Genomic DNA, 27,081 nt, shown 5'->3' with positions numbered 1-27,081 from the left:
TCATCTGCCGTGACCGTGCAAAGGAAAGCATCGCACAGAAATGCACAACTTTTTATGAACTTAAAAAAAAAAAAGATTTATAAGTATATTTATTGAAAAATACCTCAAATGTATAAAAGATAAAAGCTTTTGAACAAACAAGCCAACATTTTACAAAGAAGCTTTCCAAAAATACTTGTACACATTTCTTATTCACAAAACACATTTTGGCACAATACGGTGGAATGGTTCAAACCTTTACAGAGGATTTTAATTAAACTCTTCATAAGTTCTAAAGATCTAACACGTTGGAATTTGCACTATTAATTATTAATAAACTTCCACAAAGTCTGCCAAGATTTCTCCTTTTGGTCTTAAAACAATGATAAACACAAACAAAGAAAACAGCATGCTAACCTTCAGAAGGTCATGGTGAAAGCCAGTGAAGTGCTTTCTCACATATCAAATCTTAAAAGAATATCAAAAACATAAACAGCACAAATTACTCAAATGTATTTTTGCATAAAAAGAGCTTCCTGTTCTGATGTCCTACAAAGAATGGGATGGTAATTTTTAAAATGCTTTGAAGCATTTGTTACTAGACACTGGGCACTTTGGGTATTTAAATGTTACTTCTCTTTTTTTTTTAAACGTTTTGTTGGCTCTAGTGGCCTTTATTTGAAGGTAGTTAAACAGGAAAGAGTAATGAGAGAGGAGGAAGACATGCGGCAAACGTCGCCAGGCCGGGAATCAAACCTGCGACCACCGGCACGAGGATTATGGCCTCAATATGTGGCTCATGCTTTGCCCCTGCGCCACCACAGCACCTCAAAGGTTACTTCTCTTTAATATGAGCAAAGACCCCTCTAATAAATGGTAAAAATAAAATACAGAACCAGCACCTATTGGTTTTCAGGATTTTGTACCATATATAAAATATGTAAAACAAGGCACCATTTTTTTTTTTTATGCTCACAATGACAGACAATGCCAAGCAAATATTTTACTACATAACACATAAATCCTCACTTTTGTCCCACTTTCTTGCTAAGAGAAAAAGGCTGTGTTAAACATTTTAACCTGCAAGAATGGCTGAACTATTTCCAGTTTCAAATAAGCAAATATCAAGATTGGATGAGCTGACTTAAGCAGACTGGTGGCTACGAAGAAACGAGAATCCGTCTTTAGGTGAGTCGGATGCCCAACACTTGCTCCAACTCCTGCTTCCTCTGCTGCACCTGAAACAAAGATGGTTTAATGCAGACATGTCAAACTGATTTGGCCCTTTTGGGTCAAATCAAGATCATAACTGTTTTTAAAGGGCCACAATGTACTGATAAAATCAGTTAAACTGTTGAAATATAAATGACTTCTTCAAATTAAATAATACTGAACATCTTTTCAGTCCTTCCAGGATTTCGCAATTGTTATGGTGATTTTTTTTTTTGCATTGGAAAATGTTTGTGGTAGTAATTTAGAAATATTTGCAACTTTTTATTACTCGCCACATCATTATGGATTGTAACTCAACATTAAGGCTGAGGCAGCTGTTTAGTAGAAGTAAGAAGCCATCACTTAAATCCAATGTTTTGCTCCATTTTTGCAAAAAATCTGTAATAAACTTACAATTATACATTAGCGCAAAAAAAGTGCAGGGATTTGATGTTTTTGTGTGAATTTCCACAATAATTAAGAAACTGGAGGGACTGATTTATGCAATTTGACAGTAAACAGATAAAAACGGCTTTGAATTGACTGATAAAATAATATTTAAACACACTGTTATCTTGATGATTCTTTTTATGTGTCACTTTAGAGTCTAGAGGGCATAAAAAAAAAACATAAAAAGCTATAGTGGGCCAGATTTGGCCCCTGGGTTTGACACGTGGTTTAGAGTATGCAAACGGTAACAAAAAACAATCTGCTAATTAACCTGTCACTTTGCTTAGCACTTTAAAATTCAATTCAGCTTATTTATACAGCAACAATTCACAACACTTAGCCATTAGGCACAAGATCAAGAGTGCAATGATAAAAGCGGGGATGTTTTTAATAAATAAAATTGAGTCTAAAATAAAATTAAAATTTACATTTAGACTAGAAACTTTAACGAACATTAAAGTCACCCACTAAAAACAGTGATAGTTTGCTCTTACTTTGGAATAGACATATCTGCCCACTGCTTCAGGAACCCAGGGTTCCTGGTAGAACTCAGTTTTTCGCTCTTCTTCTGGGTTTCCTGCTACATCGGTCATCAGCTGGTGGAACAGAAACGCTTCATGAATGCAGTGAACCATATTCCAAGCCTACACAAACCTTTAATCACAAGGCCTGAAACCTGAAAACCTGTTTTTGTGAATAAAGGCACAACCGAAGAGCAGGAAAACAAATGAAATGTAGACAGGTTAAGCCTTTAAAGCCCAAAATTCATAGTTGGTGGGCGAAAGGTTTTACCTCATGACATGTTCTTAGACATTTTGTTTCAAGTCTGACACTCCTTAGCCAGAGTATAATTATTTTCTAAACTAAGGTGAATTTGAGCTGTCTAATCATACCCTCATTATGGGGTTGGTTGAAAGTTTTATTTATATTGGATTAAGTGTTTCGCTGACAACACATGAAGGCTGTGTTTCTGTGTGTGAATGTTTCCCTGCTTAAAGAAACGGAGCAGCTGAGAAGTTTTTTTAAAGAAAAGCTTTAGATTAATTTAAACCATTAGAAATTTATGAATAAGTGAGCTAAATAATTAATTTACAATAAACAATTTACATACTGGAGAACTCTCTTTAGTTTGTTTTAATTTGCTCCCTAATCAAGTCTGATGGTAATTTCCAGCACAGGAGTTTCCTTTATCTATGTCTACTGTCGGCTAAAATGGAAAGTTAAATGATTAAAATTTTTCGTGTCATTATTTGTAAATAAACCACTTAAAGAAACTACACTACTCTTTTAAACATTTACAGAGGTTCTACTTTAACAAAGATAAATACTGAGTAGTAGTAGTTTTTCTTTATAGTTTAGTTTCATTTTGCTTTGACTTCTTGTCTAATCAGTTTTCAGAGCGCGTTTGCTAGTTTTTAGTAGTTATTAGTTAAATATTGCTTAGTTTTAGTTTTTATTAGTTATAGTAATAGTTTTTTAATACTTTGGTTAACGTATTTTGGGGCAGTATTCAAAAAGGTCAAAGTATTGTATTGTGATTATCTATACCTCGACTCTAATGTATAATCAACAGAAGATACAATTTTCAAAAAGTTTATTCAATCATTGTTGAACAACCAACTGACTCTTCTGTTTAATCCCAACTTTTGCAGTCGCCATTTTGCAGACAACCGTAGTGCCACCAGGAGGATTAAGGGCTACAGTAATTTTCTGACAGCTGACGTAATTTCAGTATGTTTTAGTTAGTTTTATAGTCACACGATATAGTTCTGGTTAGTAATAGTTTTCCCCCATTAATTACAGTTTTTTATCTATTTTAGTTAACGAAAAAGTTCTCAATTTCAGCCGTCGTTATTTTGTTCATTTTAGTTAACTATAAAAACCTTGATTCAGAACCTCTGAGCAAAATATTGTGTTAATAATTTATACAGTTTAACTTCCAAGCAGTATTTAAAAAACATTTTAATCTGTATTAAAATGAGGTTCTATAAACACAAGAGATGTTATATTGACTAACATCCAACAAAGACTCCAGTGTTGTTAAGCTGGTAGAAATGTTTACATTTATTTACCTTCAGATCTCTGCACTGAGACTTCAACCAGTCCTTGATGAACTCTTGTGGATTATTGCTGAAGCTCAGCATGAAGTCTCTCTCCGTCTTCAGCTGGTTAATGTATTCAATCGTTTCATGGATCTGTAGCAAGCAGAAGAAATGTTTCACTCTCTCAGTTTTATGATGAGGATTAAAAAAGTTTGGGAATTACTGTTCAGGTCCGACCTTCATTTCAAGAGCAGCAATTTCCTGTTGGTTGGTGGTGGAGGACAGGAAGCTGTTCATTTGGCCTTTCAGAGGGTCGTCCACCTCCACGTCGATATCATAACAGGCCGTTTTCTTCTGATCGGTGGGGTCCACACTATACAGAGAAAACATACAGGTGGAGAGCTGCTGCTAATCAGGGTTTGATTTAAATGATTTCAAAGAAAAATCAAGTTCAGACAACAGGACAGTTTTCAACTGTCCCTCATTTCAGGAGAATGTATATATATATTTTTAAAAAAGAAGCAAAACACACCCAAACAGAGATTGGACAATAAATATTCCTTTACCTGATGATGTGATTAATGATGATGGGGTCGGGGTGGTGCAGCAGGCCTGCTAGTTTCATGGGAATGTCAGAGAACTTCATGCGTGGACAGCCGAAAATCTGAGATATGTTACAATAATCAATCAGTAAAATGCCTCAAAAAGGTAAATATCTGTGCAATACATGTCAAAGAAAAGATGAGGATATAACTGAACTTCATGAATGCCAGCTCTGACTAAACTAAGCCGGAACTTCTGGGCCACAATCCCATCATATAACTTTACAAAAACCAACACTGAGCATCACCAAAAGAACACTATGCCCAGACTGAAACATGCGGGTGACGGCTCCAAATATCTGCAAGAAAGCTTAAGTTGAGGAGGGATTTCCTTTTTTGGTATCGAAAGGAATCAAAATCAACAAATTTTCGGCTTCAGCAGAGAATTTTACAAGTTGTAAAATGGTTGCCATTTAAAGCCATCAGACTCTGTGGCCTGACCTGTCTAAAGTAGCGGTTGCAGTTGATGTACTCCTTCTCGTGGCTGTCCTGCAGCTTGTTATTCTTGATGTAGAGCCAGAGAGCTTGCATGATGCTGGCCCGAGTCTGCGTGTGAACGCCCAGAAGACGCGCCAAGCGAGGGTCCAGCTTGTACTGCGGGGGCTGAACAGGAGAAATGTTGGCCAAAAGTGAGTCCTGGTCGACAAAAAATATATTAAACTATGAAAAAAAGAGCAGTGACAGAGGGGTTTTGCTACCTGGTGGTCAAGCATGAGCAGAAGAGTGCATTTTACATTCACATCGCCCGGCCTTTTCACCTGGAAACCATCCGTCTCCTGAGTGGTGGGCATTCTGTGCCACTGGGGAAAAAAACGAACAAAATTGAATAAAATTATCTTAAATTACAATAGAATGGGTGTAAATTTAAAACTCCGGGTGTAGAAAACAAGTGGAAACAAACCTGAAAAGACTTGCAGTGAAAGACTGTTTTTACAAAGCACTTAACTTTTATAAAAAAATAATTTAAGATGAACAATTGTTTTAAAAAACTATTCATTGTTTTACTCCAGTAACGTTAATTTACTCTCAATTTCACAACTTTATTCTTGTAGTTTTATTATTTTTATTTTCTTAGCATAATGAGTAAATGTATTTGTAATTACTTATAAGTACTGAAAGTCATGTAAGCTGGTGTAAATATTGGATATCTGCTGCTTTGGATGTTTAAACACTGTTTAAATGAAGAAAACGCAAGGAAACCACCTCTTTTGATAAATCATTTGAAGCTGGATCATTGCTGCGTACCTCTACTAAGTGATTGTCAGGTCCATAAAGCTCCTTATCGAGCTCAATCACCAGACTTTTGAAGAAAGAGGAGAACTTCTTCTTCTGCTTACCAGGCTGAAAAAAACCCAGAAAGAGACAAAGAAAGAGAGACAGAGAGCACAAAGACTGTGAAAAGCCAGCACAACACGTTGGCCTCAGTGTTTCCTTACTCTGCAGTGTCAGTCCACAACTGCATTGTTTAGCTCTGACCACATCGGGAGTGAGGAACCAAACTGTTGAGTAGAAAAAGCTGTTGCACCCCCCCCAGCCTTCTCGCTGCCCTGTCAAAGCCTGTTTGCTCAACGTGACCCCTCTCACTCCTTCCCTGACATCCCCTTTTCCTTTTTTTCACTTGCTCCATGCGGCGCTCCTACGCATGCCTGAACCAATGAGCAAGAGGGAAAAAATTAACAGAAAGAGAAAAAAAGAAAAAAGATCCATCTTCTGTGGCCCCAGATGACACAATGAGCCGGGCTAGAATTGATGGAGGGAGGGGAGGCATGTCAGCTCTTGGTATGCAACGGCCAGTGGTTTCAATTCCGTGTTTCAACAGAGAGTGAGCTTGCGTGCGTGCGTGTGTGTGTGTAAGAACTTTGAGCTGTTGTGGGGTGGGATAGGGGAAAGCTGTAAACGCACATCTGGCTACGCGGTCTGAGCCAAGGACCAACTGCAACTCGCAGGAACACAGCAACGGGAAATCAGAAGGCAGCGAGCAAACGTCCAAACAGAAACAAAAGGTCCGGTTCCCCAGCTGCGCCGTCCACTTACTTCCTCCAGGAGTTTGCCTTCCACTCTCAGCTCCCAGGAGGACACTTTCTCAGATTCCTCTCCCTCCGGCTTGCTGGGAGTGTAAGTGTTGGAAATGTAGATGCGAAGCTTGCGCTTTTGCTGCGTCAAGAAGAGAAAGAAGAAGAAAAAAAGAGGCTGTAAATTTAGGCCAGCGTAACGGCTCCGATGCAACAGCTGTTTAATAAAACCTGTTTCTGATAAATGGAAGGTTCTACGCATGCTGGCATGAGTCAAAAAAGCTCTTAAAATAAAGAGCTTTCTGAGTCTTAAATGGAGAAATTCAAGTGCAGCTTTAGAATTAAGGACATTTATCGTATCACTCATCATGATAAATTTATCGTTTTACAATAAATTCAAATTCATGATGTTTAAAAACCCCGAAAGCTGCCCTTATTGTCAGGATTGACAATATATTTGCTCAATAAAAGCATCAATAAAATCAATAAAATACCAATCAGTTTGAAAAACCACTGACCGCTTGGAGTTTAGTGATTCAAATCACACTTCTTTATGCGACCAAATGAAAAACATTACAACTGGGAATGTTTTTAATGTTTTATTATTTGCATTTGTGGGGCTGTGAATGCTGTCACAGTCATAGAGTTACCTCAAAAAGATATAATAAAATAGTTCTTTTTGTCAGTTTTATCTTCTGTACTGTTTCCCAAGGTTGGAGCAGACAGAGAGGAATCTTTTAACACTTCTCTCCAGACTCATTAGTTTTCCCATTTGTTCTCTTCTCAGCTCATCGTACAAGTTTCCTATCAGATTTAGACATGGTGACTGAGAGGTGAATGGCAGAAGGTTAATTTTGTGTCTGCCAAACCATTTTAACCATATTTTTGAACATATTCCTCCTAGAAAACCCAATTATGACCATTTTACTGGTTTATTGGTGCCAGGTTTTTATTTCAAAAATCCATAAAGCTATGGACTCTAGAATCGTTCGCTGAGTCTTTGGGAAAGAAACAGATCCACAGCAGAACATCATGTCAGGTCACATTTAGACTCCAGGGAAACAGAAAATAATTGATTATTTCATCCAAGAGTTTCTAGAAACTTTGATCAACTTTAAAAAAACAAACAAAAAAACACATCACACACTTACAATAAAACTAGTTAGCATTTTACCAGAAATGTTATGTAGAGACTATGCTTTAGAGTGTGAATAATCACGTTTAGATTTGAAAGTTTTTTATGATCAAACTTTATTTGTTACTAATAACCTTCTGTAGATTGAAAGCTCATAAAGTCCTGGAGCCATGAATCATTGGAGGTTCTCTTAGCCGTTTAATCGCAACACTTCCAGGTGATAGACTAAGCCGAATCAGAATATATCAGGTTTTTTCTTAGATTAAGTATGCCAGTTTTAGTTGGATCTAAGCAGGAAATTCATCCATATTTATGCACCAAATCCTTCTTTTACATAATCAATAATTCAGTGATCCAAAGAAACCATGCATGCGTCACGCCGCCTCCAGGTTTTCAACAGGTTTTATGATTTGGATCATAGCCTCTAACATGCTTTTATCTAGAGTTTCTACTACACATTAATCTCGCTGTCATTTCACAAATGATTACTGTAAAATCTAGGCTGTTCTTTTAATTTTAGACCAAATGAATCATCTGCAACTTGATATAAACTAAAAATTTGTTCCTGTGAACTTTTTTCTAAATGCTACTTCATGGAAAGTTTCATCTCATTGCTGAATCCTGAACAGATGTTTCTTTGAGAAGAAAAAAAAAAAAACAGCATTAGTCTGCTGTTGTTGCCAGTGGACAGCCAGAGTTTTCACACTGCAGAGTTTATTGTCAGACTGGATAAAAAAATCTTTCCGTAACCTAACAGTGATCTCTTTCACTTCCATTCAAAGCCCTTTGAACAACATGTTGGTCAACAGCAACAAATTTGAATTAACTGATCTGTTATGCAAATAATAAACTGAAAGAAATGCACATCAGGAATATTTCTAATAATCTTTGGTTCTCAGACAAAAACAACCCCTACAGCTCTTCTTAACTCGAGTTTCTGCTGCTTGAAAAGCCTGAAATCCACAAAAGATAAGTGAATAAAGAGGAGATACCATGATCGGCTTCTTGATGGCCTCCTGAATTTCCATGCGTTTCCGAGCGATAGTCTGATCCAGCTTCCTTTCAAAGGCCAGAAGATCCATGTAGGCCTGAGACTCGGGGACCAGATCTCGAATCTAAACATCGAGAAAACGGGGAGTTTTTATGTGCTCTAGTCACCTTTGATGGGTTGTTTTTACTTATGACTGTTGGGTCAAACGTATACCTACCCTTTGAGGAAGAACCTTGTCGGCCATTTTGCGCCTTTTTGCTCTAAAACGACCAGAAAACAAACGGTAAGCTCACTAACTGACAGGAAACAAGCCCTTCTATGTTGCGTCTCATCACTCTTTGGTTAACCAATTTCTCAGGAACTCAATAAAAGACCATATTTGATTATCAAATACTGGGGAATAACTTCACAGTGCAATCACACGATCACAGCCAATGTTAGCTCTTTATTAAATCTTCCTGAGGTTTCTACTGATTATTTGCTGCTCAACACACAAGAGCTGATCTATTCTTTTAATCTAATTATACAGTACTCCCTCCCCCACTTTCATTCAGGATGATGCTTTAAGCAATTTGGCGTTCCTTAATAAACATTACTGTGTTGCTAAATAAACCCCAGAGCGCAGCAGATTCATTAAAGCTGATGCTGTAAATGTCCTTTCACGTCGCGGTGCAGCACTTTCATAAGAGTGGCGTCACCAAGTGGTTTGAAGTCAAAAATAGCCTCTTGTGTCTGTTGCTTTGAAAGCCAAAGGCCAGTCATGAGACACTGGTCTCTTCGCGTCATTGGGAGTTTTAACACTGCAGCAGCTTTCAGAGATCTACTTTAGGATCGTTACTTTAAGGAAACACACACACAAAAAAATAGTTTGACTTCACTAATTCGCTCCTTTGTTAAGGAGATTCATCAAAAATAAAATGATCGGAATCAGAACCGATTTGTGAATGGCTGGTCAGAAACTAAGAATCCGATCTTTTTTTCTGATCAGTGAATGCACCAAAACTAAGCTAAGTCACTGTCAGCAGCAACCTTCAGTGTAGAAGTTATTACTGAGGAAAGAACATGCACAGTTAGCAAGATGTTTTTAATTTACTACCAAAACCGAAGAGTTAGACATCAGGAAGCTGAACGTAATACAGCAAAACTTAACAATTAAAGTACAAATCTATAAACTCTCCAGAAAGTACACACAAAATGATCTTTACAGTTATTAATGCTAACCGCACCAACTATGCTAATAGTGCTCAATGCAAAAATAAAGTGCTAACAAACGTTTAAAACGGCACTCTGTAATCGTTTGGGAAATCTGTTTACCTGCAGAGCTGTGTAATACCAACTGCTCTTTCTCATGCACACAGTGTGTCAAAAAATTTAATAAATGATAACTGACTATGACTGAGAAAATCCTTATGGCTTCTTTATAGTTTTAAAACGTTAGTGGAAGAATCATAGAAGTAAATCAGCTTTTTTGTAGAAAACAATTAACATATTTTAACATGGAGCTTCTACAGTTTTCAGTCTACAAAAATAATGTAAAGAGTAACTGTCTTGGAAAGGAGAAATGCAGATATTCTGTAAATCTTTTTACCACTGCGTCCTGACTTAAGAATTTCACTTTGTAGGTTTTCAGTCATCCAGACAGAATTGCAAAGCTGAGACGATTAATAGCAAACAATTGATTATTGAAATAATCATCACCTAATTTAGAACTCGTGAATGATCGGGAGTATCCAGATTTTAAAAAAAGACCATTTGGTGAAAAAAAAAATTCAGCAGTAACCAAGATAAAATTGTACAAAATATATTTTGAGTTTAAGATAAAAATACTTTTGTCTGCAAATATGTTCTACCCAAAACACTTTGAGTGGCAGATTTAGCTTCACTTGGTTCAAACTTACTAAGGGAATGCTATATTATTGTATTTTGGGAAATACAATTTTCAAAAAGGAATTTGTTTATTTGCGTCTACTAATATTTTTCTAATATTGCATATAAAAAAAGCTTGAAGTCAAATGAGTAAAGAAAGTGCCAATGTTTTAAAATCGATTAATCGATAGATCAATTAACATCCTTGTCCTATCATCCTATAGAAATTTCATTTTTATGACAGAACCTCCAAACATTAAGTATCTTGATATTATTGATACTTCTTTAAAAGTCGTCGTAATCCACTAAAATCTACATCAAACCTTTACAAAAGTGATCAAATAACAGCTATAATATTCCTGATTGTTTTCATTTTTACATATTACATATAAAAATCACTTTCAATTATATTACTTAATTTACAAATTATGCAGCTAAACTTATTTTGCATATTTACCCTCTTCTTGGGCCTCCCAGCGCCTCCTGCTGCTGAAGGAAGCGCTTCCTTGAGGCGTCCATGCCGGGATGGCCCATGCCTGGACGCATCGGAATGCTGCCACCGCCGTAAGAAGGGCCCGGCATCTGACCCCCCATGGATCCTATGAGGCCTCCCAATCTGCTAGGAGGCATCCCAGATCGCTGGAGTAAAAAAAAAAAGAGGGAGATTGACAAATAAAAGTATTGCAAAGCTAACAGTATAAAACTACAGATCTGTGGGGAAAAAAAACATAAAATAGGTCAAACACAAAATGTATAAAACATAAAATAACTTAACAGCAGCACAGAGGCTTGAGGCAAAAAGCTGTAGCACTCTGTTGGTTCAGCAACTGTAATAACCCTTCTAAGCTCCCCTCACTATCCTCTGCAGGACCATTTTCTCTGCCGTACTGCAGTCAGAGTACAACCATGATTTCAAGTTTATCATGAATATCGAGACATTTTGGAAATCTAAACCCTTTTCTTCTGATTAGAGAAAGTTATTTCTATTTTTGACTTATTTCCATTACATTCAATCCAATGTTCTGAATTAAAACAATCTATATTCTGGTGGTCTTCAGCCACATGGCAGTAACCCTCCCTTTCCTCAGCAGGGCTGCAGTGGGCCGAAAGAAAAGCGTAGGAATGATAGCTTTAGTTACTCGGTTGGTCTTCAAACTCCTTAAAACCCACTGTAACTTGTCCTCAATTCAAAGCATCATCTTTTACCATAAGTTTTGACGATAAATAAAAATGTCAACGTGTGATTTCCTTTATTATTTGATATAATGGCATGGTATTGAAGATTCCAGTTTTCATTTCTGATAAAAGACATGTGTAAACCCAAGTGTTGATCAATGCTAGAATCAAGAAATAATTTTCTCTCGGAGTTTAATGGTTGAGGGTTTTAACCCATACTAGGCCTGGTTTCATTGGGGTTTTAGAGAAAACTGCAAAAAAATAAATAAATCTGACTATTCCAATGGTTTTAAAAGTGCCTGTAATGACATGAAGTAGAAGGTAGCAGAGTGACAAGAGTTTTTAAGGGGTTGAGAATATTTGCAGTCTTGGAAAATGAACAGTTTGTGCATGGAAATTAAAAGGAAATACAATTATCCGTCAACTGCAGTTCACAAGCCATTAGCAAAATAACTGAATGCAGGCTAGCTAAAATGGTAGAAAAAAAACAATAAGTTGGTTCAATTGAAAACTACTACTTTATGTGAAAGTTGTTTATTCCCTATTTTACTAACTACATGTATTAATAAAAAAATACTTTAAAATGATGCCTTAAGATTCAAATTATTTTAACTGAGGTCAAAATAATTGTTGCTTATCTGCATCAAACTAAATTATGTTACACTTTTTTTGTTTCAAACATTTCAGCAAATACAGTTGTATAGTGAAAAACAAAATATGAATGGTGGATGTTTATATATTTTGGATGGATATTATTTTCAGGTTTTACGCTGAAATATTATGAGAAAGTGTAGAACATGTGTCTTTATCTGATCTCAAGTAAAATAACTGAAGCCCCGCACGTTTTCACTGCCAAAAGAAATGTCTGCTGTGTTTGTGCATGTCAGTTTCAACAATATGAACCTGCAGATGGTATAAGTGGGATAATATATGCAGGTTTGCCCTGGGGTCAGATGGTGGTGATGATAAACTGTTGTTTTCACTAACTGACAGGATGCTAAGGGCAACCACGTGACCTTCGCCTTCATACTTGAACAAAACACATTTATTTTATCACTTTTTTCATATTTAATTATATGCAAAGCATCTTAAGTTTCATTAGGGGGGGGGGAATTACAGTAAAGAGTTGTGGCAATTTAACAGATGGCAGGAAAGTAGTGTAGAGGTCTTTCAAAGGCGGAAGTGCCATGAACAATGTGGCATTTTAACACATTGAAAATTAATTGTACTTCTATAACTTTGTATTAAATTATACAAAGCAGCTCAAATTATAAATCTTAAGAAAAACACTGACTCGATTCACTAAGTAAATGGAAGTTGAATATAAAAAAGGAAGTTCAAACCTGGTGGTATTGGGGAGTGCTGGTCATGCTCCGGGGGTAACCCGCGGGAGGCTGCGGCATCCCAGGCATCCTCATGCCCGGGATATGGCCAATATTCATGGGGCTCACAGTCGGATTCATCTGGGGAGCCGGGAAGCCCCCTCTTGATGCCATCTTCTGGATCCACAAGTGTCTTTTTTTAAAGTGACGGAAACTCAAAGAGGTTTTGAATGTGTAAATAAAAGTCCGGAAGGCTTTTAAAAAAAGAAGCGCTCAACGTGAGAGAGCCTTCCGCCTTTCCTCCGCGGAGTTGCGGCTGCTTTGACAGCAAACACACTGTCAACGAAAAGCTAGCTGATGTTAGCTCGTTTCCGACCGTTGCGAGTTCCGGGGTTGTTTTTTTTTTTGCGTCCGTAAAGCCCCCTCACTTCCTCACTCACTAACTCAGAGCTGACTGTTGTTCCTCACCTCCCGCCTGCGTTCACCCTCCTGAACAAGCCCAACTTACATCGACTTGACTGCCTCACCTGGCGCCTTCTCCACAGCGCCTGACTTCAGACAAATCCGGAGTCCTAAAAGCCAAACCAACTGCTCGGTCTGAGCACTGCCCACACACGAGACACCAGCGGCGCCTTCAGGTACCGTCGGAAACATCGAATGTTGTCAAGGCTTTCCGCACAGTTCCGATTTTTAACGTCTACACCTGTTTTTTCAGTAGAAGAATGCTTTAACTTATTATTCTTTCAGAGTAATTATACTTAGTTTTCCAAATTAATGAACGGAAGAAATTAAAGTTTTACACACATCAGCCCCCCCCCCTCCTCCTCGCTGCATGAAACCAAAATTTTCTAGTTTTAGGTCAATTAGAATTAGCAAAATTATTTCTATTAGCTAAATGCGCCAATAATGAGAGAAATTATTACTACTGTCTTTAAAAACGAAAGTGATTTCCTCTGTATTAGGTTACATTGACCTTTAAGCTATCAGTCAAAACTTTTGGGGTTCCTTACACAAGCTTCTCAATACTTTGGTTGAACTCTGGCTTATTTCTCCTGACAGAACCTTTGCTTGACAGACACGTCTTGCTGGATTTACATTTCAGACAATGGAACAAACAATAGATATGTGAGATCTTCAAAGCTTGTGATGTTGTTTAGAAACTGAACCCCGTTTTAAACTTCTCCCAAGTTGCTGTTTTCCTTGTTTCATAATCCCATCTGCTCAATAATGTTCTCCAACAAGCCTCTCGAGAGCTTCAAAGAACAGCTGGATTTATACTGAAATAAAATTACTCACAGGTGCACTCTATTTACTAAAATGACGGACTTCTGAAGGTACTTTGCTAGATTTTATTTATGGGTAAATGGGGCTGAGTGCATGTTTGCCAGATCTTTAGAGCTGAGAGTGACTCAGGTATGACTGGGTGAACTGATTGTTAAGAAAAGGGTTATTCTTTTGGGGGAAAAACAAAACAAAGAACCAATTACTTAACAATTAATACAAAACCAAAATAGAGTCACTGTGTGAGGAAAACTACTGCATTATTTTGCGTTTATTAGACTTCTACTACGGAGTGAGACACTTTAAATTAAGATCGGGTCCAATTGGTGATGGCTGCCCCCTGTGGGTCAGTTCGTTTTAGTCAAGCAAGCATGAATCCTTCCGACAGGTAACAAATCATTTATTATGCTAGACAGATGAAAACAAACCGAGCCATGACAGCAGCAATTCGACTAATAGAATATTTACACTATCACATCACAACAAGGACAAATGTGAACCTTTACAATGTAAACATGATACAAAGACATATTTGAATGCTAGAAAACAAGCTGAGTCTATCCACCGAAAGAGAACCCAAAAGAAACCTGCTTTCTGCAGGCAACCTGCAGCCTGCGTGCAAAATCAGATGTTCATTCACTGAACATTTCAAAACCAGTTTCCGTGGGCGAGCACCAAACAGTGTTGCTCACGCCGTGAACTGGAAAACTACATCCCCGACAGTCAAAGTGGAAACAAAAGACAAACCATTTCCAATGATTGTCTTTGACATTAGTTCTCAAATAATTAGATTTTCTTTAAAAAAAAAAAATAAAAATGAGGAGATGTCAGCTCACCTACTGCCTGATCGTTTCTGTCTTATGAAATAAAATACTGTGTGCAGCCGTCTTCGCTTTGCCTCTGGATCATTTCCAGACTCTTACTCTGTGCAGAAAAATTATACATGATGATATTCACTATTCAGAACAAAATATATATATATATATAATTAAACAAATGAGAAAACCTTGTTTGGTTCAATGATTCTGTGATTAAAACTGAAACAAATCCATCAAGAACAAAGTGGGAGGTTCAGGATTGCTTCTGCAGAGCAGCAGACACCACGAATGTCACCGATAACATCAACGTCCGCTGGTTCGACAATGTAAAGAACCGAAGGGCTCCTGCTCTCCCTCGCGTTCTCTTCCTGTGTGTGTTCGTCTACACAGTTCAAGAAGGTGTGTTTGTGGCCAAGTGCGTTACTGAGAGAAAGCCTCGTCTTTCATCAGCATGCGGGGACTCTCCTGGTTTTCCAATCGCCGTCTAGGACCCATCATGCCTGTGCAGGAATAAAAAGCAAGGGGTCACTCCTAAAACACAACATACACTGTGAACTCGTAAGAGTCAAGATGCACAAACTCTTTTCTAATACATGATATTTGGAGAGGAAAAATAACTAACAAAACATAAAGACAAGCAGATTCTACATGGTCAGTCAGCTACAAACCCATATGAAAGGTTTACCCCTGTTCCTACCCACAGGCCTTGAAGAGGCAATGTATGAGTCTTTGGGCGGCGCATGAGCTTCATTGTCTTGATTGGTCTTACTGGCTGTACCTGGGAAAAGGCGGATAAAAGGCATTTTGTTAAAACATTTTGTCGCAACACATTTTTCAGTTCAAAATGTCAGACTTCTGCAGAATCTAATGTTCATGTTTCTTTACCCTTCTTAAAATATGAAACCAATGTAAGAAAAAAGGTGCAGATGTTTCTGCAGTGGTCAGAGGAAAATGTCAACACTGTAGACTTTCAGGAAACGGACAGATGGAAGGATGGAGTGACTAACACATGAATGGATAGATGGTTAGATTAATGGAACAGTAATTGGAAAAATGGACGGACGGACAAAAAATGATTGGAAGGACGGAGAAATGGAAGAATGGACAAACGGATGAGGGGACAGGTACAGATGGATGGATAAATAAGTGGACTGATGAATAGATTTAATATAACTTTTAGAGAATGGGAATAGAAAATAAAATATTGAAATATTTCTTCCACACATGATTTCTATTTCGATTCTTATCAAAATCTGAATAATATAAGTAAATGCTTTATTGTAAACCACCTTACAGACTTCTTCACACATGTAAACTTGAGTTTACATCAATTTTTAAAGATTTTTTCACAAAGCTACAGTGTTAAGGTCTTTAAATGGGAGTCTTACGAGCATATGTGGTGTTTAGATAAATTTCCTGAAACATAAATCAACCAAATGCCATCAAAAAATACTACTAATAATAATAATAATAAAGATATGTTTACTTACTGCTTTTATGCTTGAATGATTTGGATCTTCTTGGTGAATTTGGATTCTGAGGAAAAGAAATAGAGCTAATATTTGGTTTGGGTTAAGAAGTCAGGACAAAAATTCTGAACACTTTCATGAATAAAACAGATGATAAAAAAAATATGTATTTAAGGGTAAAATAAAAGCACCTTATCCGACTTTCTTTTCTTTGCTGTAAAATAAAAAAACAGATAAGGAAAAACAGAAAATCTGCAGTGAATCAGTTTTTGAGGAACATGAAGAAAGTCCAAAGCTTCACCTTTCTTTTCTGCCCCGTAGGACCAGTCGTTATCGTTGACGTCGTCATTATCTTCTTGGTCACTCTCCGACTTATTGTTGGTGTTGTTACCAGTAACTATTCTGTAGAACGGCGAGAGATGACAGCATTACTCATGAGAAATAACACAAAACAGATTCCAGTAAGAAACCATGAAGCTAATTCTGATTGGGGGAACCAATCAGATTCACAGATGGAATTGGAGATAAACACAATGTGAACATCTGAGCTGATGCTGGTCTGCACTTCCTGTTTTGCCTTCGAACCTGCGGTTAGCTATACGGCTGCTGTTGCGTCCCATCCCGAGGCATTTCTCCAGGTGCGGCGCAAAGCGAGACGCCGCAATGCTCCGGTTGCAGTTGGGACAAACACACTCTTTGTTTTTCCACTGGTTGTACACTTGGCCGAACACGTCCAGTCCAGGCTGGTCCACAATTTCTGAAAGCGATTCAAATCAAGAACCTTGAATAAAACTGCCATCAAATCTCAAACTAAATACCTTAAGGAAAATTCTGCATTTAATCAGAGAACATTTAGTCAGTGAGGAAAAGAAAAATAATGTAGATTTTCAAAATCAATCACAGTTTTCACAATTTCTGTCAACAATAAATCTAAAACTCTTCTGTGAGTTGTAAAAAAATTATTCTAAACATGGATCCTCTTTCAGCCATGATTGTTCCCGTAGTTTTAAACAGTTTAATTATTGCTCTGACTCCAGATAATAGTAACTTATAAAGATTAAGACACATCTGTATTACACGACGGACATGTTCTCTTGTCATTCCTATTTTGAACAACTGATAAGAGAAATAGCCATATTTTTACCCCAGATAAACAGAAAAGCATGGATGGCAAAACAGATGTTTCTAGATACATTTCTAGTGAACAATTGTTCTTTAATGCGGCATGTCTTTTCACTGAATAAATAAAATATAATCTCAATCAGCATAAGATTATACTGGAGAACTGATTCATTTATTGTAGGGTTTTAGACATCTTTAACAGAATCAACACAAATTTGTGTGCATCTGTGCATTAATTGTTATTATCTGAATGTTCACTAGTTTGACAAACTCAGATTTTTGTGTTTTGCTTTTCTTCAGTGATGTAATCGTTTTGCAAGGTAAGGCAGGTTGTGCTCACCAAAGTCCCTCATGCTTTCTTGGTCCGTGTCATCCAGGAAGAAGTAGCCCTGCTTCACAGCCCGGTGGACCTCAAAGCAAAGACCCAGACATGCGTCCTCCACCAGGTCAGACAGGATGTCCTGAGCCATTGCCTGCCAGGGACGACATGCGGTACATTTTTGTGGCGTGTCTGTGGTGAAAAAGCCTTAATCCCCTCCAAAATAAATTCTGCTTTTGCTTTTTTATAAAGCCCACTTGCAAGTTTGAGATTTAACCAATTCAGACAAAAAATAACCTAACTGCAAAAAAAAAAAAATAAAAAAATTCTGATTTCATTAATTAAGGGTAAAACATTTTCTAAACGAACCCTATGTGAAAGGTTGTTTCCATCCAGTGTCGCATACATTTTTCTGAATATGGTTAAGGTCTGAACTCTGGTGGAAATGAAGTCTTATGTTCAAGGAAACCGCTCAGTCACAATTTGAGCTCTGCATCATCATCCTGGAATATCCCCGTTTATCAGGGAATTAGTATATTCAGGTAATCAGCTGACGTCATGATGCTGCTGACCAGTTGCAGCAACCCCAGGGCTTAGTGCTTCCTCCACAGGCTGCTACAGTAGACACAAAGTATGATGGGAGCATAAATTCATCTGCTTCTCTTCTTACCCTGAAGCACCCATCACTCAGGAAGAGGGTAAATCTGGACTCATCAGAGCACATGACCTTCTTCCATCACTCTGGAGTTCCATCTTTTTGCTCCTTTGCAGGTTGAAGCATTTTCTCCAGTTACCCTCACAACTTTTCAGTCCTAATTCTTTTAGCTTTCTTCACATTGAGGTGTGAAAATACTCATAGTTTCACTATTAAACATAGTTCTAGTTTCGTTTTTCTTTGATTTGATCTCACCAAACTTTCCAATGATCACTCAGGATTTATTTTCTGACATTTCCTCTTCAAAGACGGCGATTCCCCTCTTTCGCTACAGTTTTTAACAACAAGTTGGACAGTTCTCAACCCAGTTTTAGTACTTTCCTTAAAGATTTTCTCTGCTTGATGCCAGTTATTTTACTCTTCTTAAACAACCACAGGATGCCTTTTCAACATCCAACAGGAGACTTGCACTCATTTGCTTTTTTGGGGGGGAGGGAATCAGGCAGTGTACAGTATCATAGTTTGGGTGGGTATTTCTTTTTAAAACATGAATGAAATCATGATTTGAAAATGTTATTTTTTGCCTTTTCACAGGTTTGGTCTGATATTAAAACGTCTTTGATGACACCTGCTTACAACAATGCGTTTCTGCTTGTTGCTGCTTTCCACCATCATCATCATCACCGTACCTCCAGCTTGCTGTTGTCCAGGCTGGACACCGAAAGCTCCTCCATTTTCATTTGCCAGATCTGCCAGATGAGCAGACGTTGCTGTGTTCATGCTGTAGCGCAGCAAGCATCGGCCAGAGCTGGGCTGCTGCAGGAGGGGAGCACAGTTAGCAGCACAGATGCCAGTCGGTCACTGAGAAAGGGATGCAGGTACTCACAAAGGAGCAGGGGGCTGCTTCCCGCACTCACAGCCTGATAACAAGCACACAGACACAAAACACGAAAAGGAAAGTCAGCGGAGTCCAAAACACGGCCGAGTCCTCGACACTTCCCAGCAGCCCCGAGCATTGCCATTCAATGAAAGGAGCTTAGCTTGAAGCTGGAGGAAAACAAAGAGCGCGGCTATGAATAGGCTGGAGGTAGTGAAAATATAACAGAAGAAGCAGCGTCCTGCGTCAACAGCTAATATGGCGACAACACAGAAGATGTACACGAGCGGTTGTAATTATAACAGCGATAAATATATGTATATTTTTTTAATTGTTTCGCAGTTGGAGGAACATCCAACAGTAGCTAGGCTGCTCGTCCCTGAAGCCAACACTGCTGCTGCTGCTGCTGCAGTGCGGCTCCCTGGAAGAACCTTCTGCAGCCAAAATCCCGGTTCTCAACCCCCAAATGCAGCCTTCCCGGCGGGGGATATCGCAACCGCGGTCCCAGCACAACCTTAATTGAGTTTATTTACCTATTTCTACAGGCATCCATCTTTACTAAGCGTTCAGGCAGAAACAATCACTCTCTGAACGAGTTCCACCGATGGCCTCCTGTGCCGCAGATTACCCTGCTGCGTCCACTTTATCTGCTAATTCTGCTCATTTGAAACCCCACCAGAAATAAAAAAGCGACATAATTAACAAAATTCATACATTTCTTACATTTACAAGAGAAACTATTAAGGAGCTTAATGCAAAACCTAAGTAAAATTATCCGTATTTTGATATCCACTCGTCTCAGGCAGAAGCAATCGATCTCCTCAGGACTCTCACAGCTGCGGCTCTTGAGCTGCACTGATTCCCAGCGCTGTTGCTACTTTGATCAAATCCACCTTTTAACAATTTAACGACCATTGATGAATTTAATGCGCGTCATATTTAAAAATATATAGTTTCTTTTTAGAGAAACATAAAAGTTCAACCACCTTCTGTCATGGAGATCGTTTTTAGTATATTAGAAACATTTTGTAAAATTTCACTGAATAAATTAAAAGTATTTATGTAGATTTATTTACAACATGTAGAAAATATTTTTAGGTGTATTACTACAACATACGGAGGCAAATTACATTAAAAATGGACTGCCACTAAGGCTGCAGCACTAGATCTGTTTTTATACCAATAAAAGCACATTTGGTTTTGTGTATGTTTGCTTCCAACTGTGAATCTCAGTGTATATTTTTCAGTTGTACTCAACTCTTTACTGACCTATGCACAATTTATTTATGAAATATAGCAATAAAGTGATTTTAAAAAATAAAAGCTCGACGAACTGACTGAACTTCAGTAAACGACATTTACAATCCATTCAGCTCATTTTGAAAGTCGCATCTAAATTGTAAAACACAAACATAAGTTGTATTATAAAATCTGCAAGATAAATGACCTCTATTCTTTAAACAGTTCTGTTTTTTTAAAGAAAACTTCCACACCTCTTGAACAAAAACACTAAATTGGCCTTTAACTGAAATAAAGATATAATTTGTCAGTGAAATTACTTATATCTGTTCTATATTTTTCATTTAAAAAAACCTACAAATCCCAAATTCATTTTTTAGTATTTTTTAATTAAATCATCGATGACATGTCCCATGCTTTAGTATAACATGTTCGTGTACAAAGTGACAAAAACAACAACTGCATTTCAAATTTACATTAATTACATTCCCAATTCTCCTCAATGAATATGAATTTTAAACAGTTTAAATCTTTCTAACCAAGAGGCGAATGAACTAAAAAAAAAAAAGCACTTGAAAAATGTAAAATTATCTTGGCGTGAACGAGAAAATGACCATTTCTGTTCTACTGTAATCTTCTTTCTTGACAGTCGATATTTAGAAAATGGTGAACCAAAACTGGTAACACGGTTACTCCCAGGAACTCACTCTAAAACTATGAAAATATTCTTGAAGTAGCTATAATAACTGCACAAGTAAACATTATTGAGAAGTATCTCTGCCACACAAATGATGTAACTTTACAGGGAGTGTGAAGGTTCTGATTCTGTCCATCAGCGATGCCTCTCAAACATGTCCCAGTCCTCTCCACTCTCACCCTATGGACCAGAAGATGGTAGAATTGAATAAATTAATATTTTATTACACTCTCATAACTACAAACTGACTCATTTAGAAAAATCCAACAATTATTCTGAGTATACTTATTGTTTTCAACAGGAAGAACCATCGACATCACCTCATAACTGCTCCAAATATCCTCTTCACTGCTGATCTCTATGATCTCTTCGTCCTCTGAGTCCTGAGTACCAAAACAAACAGGAAGCAAAATTACAGCTCAGCGTGAGAAACCTCTTCCTTATCTCACAAGTCAAAGAACTGTCAGCAATGTGAGAAAATATCATTGGGTAGCGGTCATGCATCCTGGATGTAAATCAATATGTCAAAAGTCTCTCTCCCTGGCTTTGTAACCAGTCACAGATTTAAAGAGGAGCGGCAAAAGCAAATGAGGCAAATTTTCAGAGCGCGTAAACGACAGATGGTGTCATCCAGAAAATTTTAGAGTGAAAGATCGTCTCTGCTGGCCGAACATGGAGCGGTTAGCATTATTATGACAGTCATAAAGCAGAGGCTTCTTCAGATTTGTTGCAACACTGACTGCTTTCCTTCCTGCCCACGGCATCACCATTTACAAAAACTTTTTGAATACAATTGGATGACATACGTTATGACCACATTTCATTTCCATTTTAGATTAAAAGAATTATTTTTTACCTGGATTGAATGTATGCGTTTTATTCATATAACTTACTGAAGGCTGACTCAGATGTAGCTCTTCTCTGTCGTACACCTGTTTTTTTTTGCCATCGAGGAACCGCAATTTCTGCAATGCAAGTTGGAACATGAGTTTCAGAAAATCAACTTTGAAAACATTGGTGAATTTCAAAGTACTCACACTGGGTTTTTGTTTCAAATATTTCGTTTGCTCTTCTGGGGTCAGTTTCTGCACAGAGAATGGAAAATAGATACATTTACCTCCCAGAGCATTTGAAAAACCCAAAGTGAAGATGGACATTTCTAAACACCTCGAACCACTTTTGCAGGTTTTCTGAGTATTGCTCCATGTTTGAATGCATCTGTTCTTTGTAACGTTCCTTCTCCTTCACAGGGAGCTCGTGCCAAAGTTTCTTAGATCTGGCTAAAGACATCCTCTTATCTCTGGCAAAGTATGTGAGTAGAGTTCTGAAAAACAGAGCTAAATTAGTCAAACAATCTTTTCAGGGAACATTTCGGAGGTTTTGGTTATACACTCACTGGCTGGGCATCTTGGGCTCACGGGGTGACATCCTCTGCACAGACTAAAACAAGTGTTTATACGAAGTGAAGATCCAACACAATAGCAGCAAGTACAGAAGTATTCACACCTCTTCAACTTCAATTTATTGGGATTTAATTTTGTCGTTTCAAAAAGTAAAACTCATATCACCTAAATCCATTAAATGTGAAGTGAAATATTTCAAACTATTGTATTTTTTGTGACTTAAACCTTATATTTTAGGATTGCATATACATAACATGAGTAACTGTGAAACTTAAAACATTAAAAATATCCATAGATTAAGTGTTTATTGAGTTTATTAACAAGGAAACTGTTAGATTTCATCTTACCAAAGGCTTCGCCTTCATGAATCTGATTTCTTGTTCTTTAATGAATAGCTGCTTCTCTGTCTCATCAAAGCGCTGAGGAACAAACAAGCTGTCACACAACGCCTCTTTCTGTTAAATCTAAAAAAGTCTCAACTTACATCCAAATATTCCTTCAGCTTGGCATTATACTCATGCCTCATCTAAAAATGACCAAAAAAACCCATTTAGGGTATTTTTAAGTCAAAACAACTACATTCTTCTTTTGTCCTATGTTGGTACCTTTAGACAGCGTGTGTAATACTCATGCTTCTCTGTTGCATCCAGTTTTCTCCAGCGTTTCTTCATATTGCTGGAGAAATCTGAACCCAATGAAGGTTTTTCTGCAGCATGCTCCTTGATGAACAGAGACAGAGCACCTCTGAAAGTATGCAAAAGGACAGAAAATTAGACAAACAGCAACAAAAATCTGGAAATAACGAGATTAAAGTTCTAACCTAACAACGCAAAGTTTGTTAGGTTAGGGGCTGTTTTCAATGGGACCGACTGAAGGTTTCCCAGTCGAAATATAAACACAATTATCAAACCTTCTGATTTTAAGCAGAATAATAATAGTAAAAATGTTCCTAGCAACTTCCTCAGCTGTCTATTGTAAGCTTTATGAGTTTTAGTGTTCACGACCTTTTCAGTGTGAGAAAATAAGCTTGTAAAGAGTCAGTTCAGTTCATTTTAAGAGGTGGTTAGACAAGTAAAAAATTTGCAGTCAGAGCAATCTCAGTTTGGTGAATCATGGAGAGATTTTCAGTGTAGCCATGCTAACAGGAGTTATTTCTGCAAGTCTCATTAAACTGAATTTGAGACTTTTAATGGCCTTTTCAGACCATGTTTGGACCCACCTTTATGAAAAGTAATAAGTTACTTAAATTATATCACCTTAACAGCTCAAGTTAAAAATGTAAAAAAAAAAAAAAAAGGTCAACAAAATAAACCACTTTAAAAGATTTGCTTTTTTCTAACTAGAGTAAAAAAAATGTGACAAAAACAATCTCTTACCTGGGTGGCTTCACAGGCAGGCCTTCCTACAGAGACAAGTAAGAGATTTATATCAAACATCTACAGTACCAAACGTTTCTCACTCAGCAATTCGTGCAAACAGCATGCTGAGACAAGGCAGAATGGAAGACTTACAATTGCAGCGAGTTTTGCCTTTCTAGATCTTCGAGTACAATGCAGATTGTTGTTTTTACTGAAAAAGAGCACACACCAAAAAAGTTTCACAATATAAATTTAGATGAACTGGTTTGTTAAATCACGCCTGCAAAGAGGGAGTTTTGTACCAAAAGTTGTCGAGCTTTCTCAAATACTTCGCACGTTCAAGGGCGTGCCTCTTCTTATATTCATCCTACAGTAAAAAGTCAAATCTGTCAACTTCCAAGTCACTCTTATCAATGAGTATTTATTTATACATCCACTTCTCATAGATTACCAACCTTCTTTTCATCTGGAAGCTCATTGTACTTCTTGAGTGCCTTCACCACAATCTCTGTCATCGCCAGCCGTGGGTGCTTCTTTTTTAACCTGGAAAAGTTCTTCTTCATGTAGTCTATTCTTGGACTACAAGGGTACTTTGGGAAGTCTGGGTGGGTCTGGGAGAAAAATAAAATAGAAATTGAGACAAACGATCACAAAATGTTTGAGTTTTTTGTTCAGGTAATCACATTCGAGCCAATCTGATCAGGAGGAGGGAAGGTCAGTGACTTAACACACTCCCTGGGTAGAATTTAACCGTTTTACCAATTGGCACAAAAAGCTTAACTTGACTGCACTGTTTTATACGAAAGCTCTAATTAGAACAACATTTAATTATGGATGTATGACAGTACTGATTTCAGGGATTTCACAACATAATTAAATGTTGTTCTAATTAGACTTTTCATATAAAACAGTGCAGTCAAGTTAATTATGGATGTATGACAGTACTGATTTCAGGGACTTCACGATCTTGCAACTTGGGGTGCACTGCTAAATTGTCCCCAATTTCCTTCATTGTGCATCATCAGCCGATACAAGTGAAACCTAAAAAAAAAAAAAAAAAATTCACCAACTGTCCCCATTTGGTCTGCTAGGAAACAAGAGTGAAAGACAGATCCACTCATTAGATCACATCTGTATTCTTGTCGCAATAAGCAATTAATTAATTAATCGCATCATGATTTAAAATGAGTTTAATCATTTTCATCCTGATTATTAATTTTGAATGGAAATTGTTTAGAGGAATATTTGTGGTTTCAGTTGTGTGTGGTTTTCATTTCCGTTTAATTTATTGATTAGTTATGGCTTAGTTTGGATATTTAAATATATTTCCGTTCCAGTGTTAAATGTTCTTTACAAAATTAAAGTTTATTGATCATTGGGAGGGCCATTATGAATAGATTACTTGAAAATGGTCTCAAAACAACAAAATTATAAATTATTGCAATAATTACTGGGACATTTTATTGTCCAGCAAACACTTTTGAACCTGCGCATATAACAACAGTCACCCCACTGTTGCTAACTTAGCAACTTTATTGCTATATTTACCAACTTTTTATATGATTTAAACAAACAAGAGAAAAAAAACAAAACACAAATCGCCCATCCAAATGAGAAGGTTTGGTTAAAGATCAGTGATCGTCTGGAAACCTGCAATTGATGCACCACTACTTGGAACATTAATTAATGATTAACGATACACCAAGGAGGTCATTCAGCCTTTTGGAGCAGAGATGCATCCAAAAGTTGTACTAAAGTGGCACTTGAGTATCAAAGTTGCAGACCCGGGTTTAAACCATCTAGAATCATCTATAATACAAAAATAAAACGTTAACATTCTGAAGGCAGTTTTATTTGGCTATAGATTTAAAAGACAAAATAAGAATTGGCATTTGAAGGGAGTAAGTAATAGATGATCTCTCAAGTGAAATTTTAAATCAAAGTGTGACCAATCTTGTTGAAAGCTTTTTCTTGTAACTTCAGGTCAATTTACTTACATAAAAATGCATAAAAACAGATGCTTACCAAGGTGCTGTACAAAAGCAAGAAATCAACAATTAAAACAGAAACATTTTACTCAAAAGTCGCGTTAAAACAAAATACAATTCATGTATTTTATTGCTCCATGTATGTACACATTAGGTATTTACCCTTCTGTGAAGGAGAGGCTTGGAAACGACCTCTTCAGCTTCGGCAATGAGGTCTGGCAGGCTCCGAACTTTGCGCATCTAAGCAACAATAACAAATTTATCACACTTTCTACAAAGGTTTCCCACATTTTGTCACAATGCAACCTCAATCTGCAAAGTATTCTATTGGGATTTTGCATGATAGACCAACACAAAGTAGTGTAAATTTATTAAGTGAATGGAAAAACAAATGTTTCTCCACACGTGAGTAATTCAATCTCAGCTGTTCTATGACGACATCAGTGAACAAACAGCACCATAAAAACCAAGGAGCACAGTAATTAGGGAGGTGTTTAGAGGAGAGCTCACCTTTTTCATCACCTTTTGCCACTTGTCATGGCATTCCTTTGCAGAATAGGGAGGGAATGCTGTTTTATCCCAGTTTACAGACAATAGTCCACTCTGATAACTTGTCGTTTTCTCACTTTCTGGGGTGTTGATCCTAATACGGCCAACAAGCTTCAGGAGGTTTGCGGTGGTCCATGCTTTAGCTACAGCACATTTACACAGAACATACTCACTTAACCTCAATTTACCAGCAGCACGTTTTCATTAAGACAGTAATTATACCTACCAGATTCTGCAACGTCCATTTCACGTTCACTCATTTTTTTAAAAAAACACCCAAAACGTCTTCCTTTTCAAGACTTTTAAGTGTGTCGAAGTAACAGGCAGTAGATAAAACACGCAACTGAGAAGCAAACTTTAAAATTAGATTATCATATCAACCTAAAACAGTCTTTAAAAAAAACTGTAGTCAAACACATGGCGTTGTGTTTTGAAACATCAGCTAAAAATCAGCTTTTGCTAATGGGCGGAACCCTAGTTGGGAAGTCCAATCAGAGAGGAGAACTAAGAAACGTCACT

General features: G+C 37.4%; 3 protein-coding genes across 12 annotated transcripts; all 3 read right to left on the bottom strand.

Annotated features, from left to right (window-relative positions):
* Positions 1 to 71: 71 nt before the first annotated feature.
* Positions 72 to 13,396, bottom strand: smarcd2 (SWI/SNF related BAF chromatin remodeling complex subunit D2). Its single transcript, XM_028029940.1, has 13 exons — positions 12,809 to 13,396; positions 10,747 to 10,928; positions 8,641 to 8,683; positions 8,425 to 8,547; positions 6,320 to 6,439; positions 5,531 to 5,626; positions 4,984 to 5,085; positions 4,727 to 4,888; positions 4,250 to 4,347; positions 3,921 to 4,056; positions 3,714 to 3,836; positions 2,136 to 2,237; positions 72 to 1,217 (listed from the first exon to the last, which is right to left on the bottom strand). Exons 1-13 carry the CDS (start codon positions 12,959 to 12,961, stop codon positions 1,164 to 1,166), a joined length of 1,494 nt encoding a protein of 497 aa, XP_027885741.1. The 5' UTR covers positions 12,962 to 13,396; the 3' UTR covers positions 72 to 1,163.
* Positions 13,397 to 14,451: 1,055 nt separating this feature from the next.
* atxn7l3b (ataxin 7 like 3b) lies at positions 14,452 to 19,994 on the bottom strand. 7 transcript variants are annotated; one of them, XM_028030003.1, is made up of 10 exons: positions 19,862 to 19,994; positions 19,338 to 19,371; positions 19,141 to 19,264; positions 17,818 to 17,950; positions 16,941 to 17,112; positions 16,657 to 16,757; positions 16,547 to 16,569; positions 16,377 to 16,422; positions 15,572 to 15,664; positions 14,452 to 15,386 (listed from the first exon to the last, which is right to left on the bottom strand). In XM_028030003.1, the coding sequence occupies exons 3-10, from the start codon at positions 19,189 to 19,191 to the stop codon at positions 15,307 to 15,309; spliced, it is 699 nt and encodes a 232-aa protein (XP_027885804.1). In that variant the 5' UTR covers positions 19,192 to 19,264; positions 19,338 to 19,371; positions 19,862 to 19,994; the 3' UTR covers positions 14,452 to 15,306. The 7 variants fall into 7 exon arrangements, with proteins under 7 accessions (XP_027885804.1, XP_027885802.1, XP_027885801.1 ...); XM_028030001.1 differs by having other exon boundaries at positions 19,141 to 19,267; positions 19,862 to 19,993; XM_028030000.1 differs by having other exon boundaries at positions 19,141 to 19,267; positions 19,338 to 19,498; positions 19,862 to 19,961.
* Positions 19,995 to 20,935: 941 nt separating this feature from the next.
* Positions 20,936 to 27,033, bottom strand: LOC114152195 (nucleolar transcription factor 1-B-like). 4 transcript variants are annotated; one of them, XM_028029998.1, is made up of 17 exons: positions 26,789 to 27,032; positions 26,640 to 26,705; positions 26,524 to 26,559; positions 26,176 to 26,253; positions 24,481 to 24,636; positions 24,328 to 24,392; positions 24,179 to 24,236; positions 24,044 to 24,069; positions 23,273 to 23,411; positions 23,152 to 23,193; positions 23,015 to 23,086; positions 22,661 to 22,704; positions 22,432 to 22,588; positions 22,302 to 22,349; positions 22,158 to 22,229; positions 21,585 to 21,647; positions 20,936 to 21,444 (listed from the first exon to the last, which is right to left on the bottom strand). In XM_028029998.1, exons 3-17 carry the CDS (start codon positions 26,530 to 26,532, stop codon positions 21,400 to 21,402), a joined length of 1,074 nt encoding a protein of 357 aa, XP_027885799.1. In that variant the 5' UTR covers positions 26,533 to 26,559; positions 26,640 to 26,705; positions 26,789 to 27,032; the 3' UTR covers positions 20,936 to 21,399. The 4 variants fall into 4 exon arrangements, with proteins under 4 accessions (XP_027885799.1, XP_027885797.1, XP_027885795.1 ...); XM_028029996.1 differs by having other exon boundaries at positions 26,524 to 26,699; positions 26,789 to 27,033; XM_028029994.1 differs by having other exon boundaries at positions 26,524 to 26,705.
* Between the last annotated feature and the right edge of the window lie 48 nt (positions 27,034 to 27,081).

The sequence above is a fragment of the Xiphophorus couchianus genome, chromosome 10 (assembly GCF_001444195.1).
Source record: "Xiphophorus couchianus chromosome 10, X_couchianus-1.0, whole genome shotgun sequence".
Taxonomy (NCBI): Eukaryota; Metazoa; Chordata; class Actinopteri; order Cyprinodontiformes; family Poeciliidae; genus Xiphophorus; species Xiphophorus couchianus.
This window is presented reverse-complemented; position numbering and strand designations above follow the sequence as displayed.

Excerpts from the sequence above, each read along its gene's own strand:
- smarcd2 (XM_028029940.1), bottom strand. The coding sequence starts at position 12,961 with ATGGCATCAAGAGGGGGCTTCCCGGCTCCCCAGATGAATCCGACTGTG. Across the intron at positions 5,627-6,319 it reads AAGGCAAACTCCTGGAGGAA|CCTGGTAAGCAGAAGAAGAA; the intron begins GTAAGTGGACGG and ends GGTTTTTTTCAG. Across the intron at positions 4,348-4,726 it reads GCAACCGCTACTTTAGACAG|ATTTTCGGCTGTCCACGCAT; the intron begins GTCAGGCCACAG and ends AACATATCTCAG.
- LOC114152195 (XM_028029994.1), bottom strand. The coding sequence starts at position 26,822 with ATGAGTGAACGTGAAATGGACGTTGCAGAATCTG. Across the intron at positions 26,706-26,788 it reads AATGGACGTTGCAGAATCTG|CTAAAGCATGGACCACCGCA; the intron begins GTAGGTATAATT and ends AATGTGCTGTAG. Across the intron at positions 23,194-23,272 it reads ATTACACACGCTGTCTAAAG|ATGAGGCATGAGTATAATGC; the intron begins GTACCAACATAG and ends GGTCATTTTTAG.
- atxn7l3b (XM_028030003.1), bottom strand. The coding sequence starts at position 19,191 with ATGAAAATGGAGGAGCTTTCGGTGTCCAGCCTGGACAACAGCAAGCTG. Across the intron at positions 17,951-19,140 it reads TGGACAACAGCAAGCTGGAG|GCAATGGCTCAGGACATCCT; the intron begins GTACGGTGATGA and ends CGTCCCTGGCAG. Across the intron at positions 17,113-17,817 it reads AGAAAGCATGAGGGACTTTG|AAATTGTGGACCAGCCTGGA; the intron begins GTGAGCACAACC and ends AATCGCTTTCAG.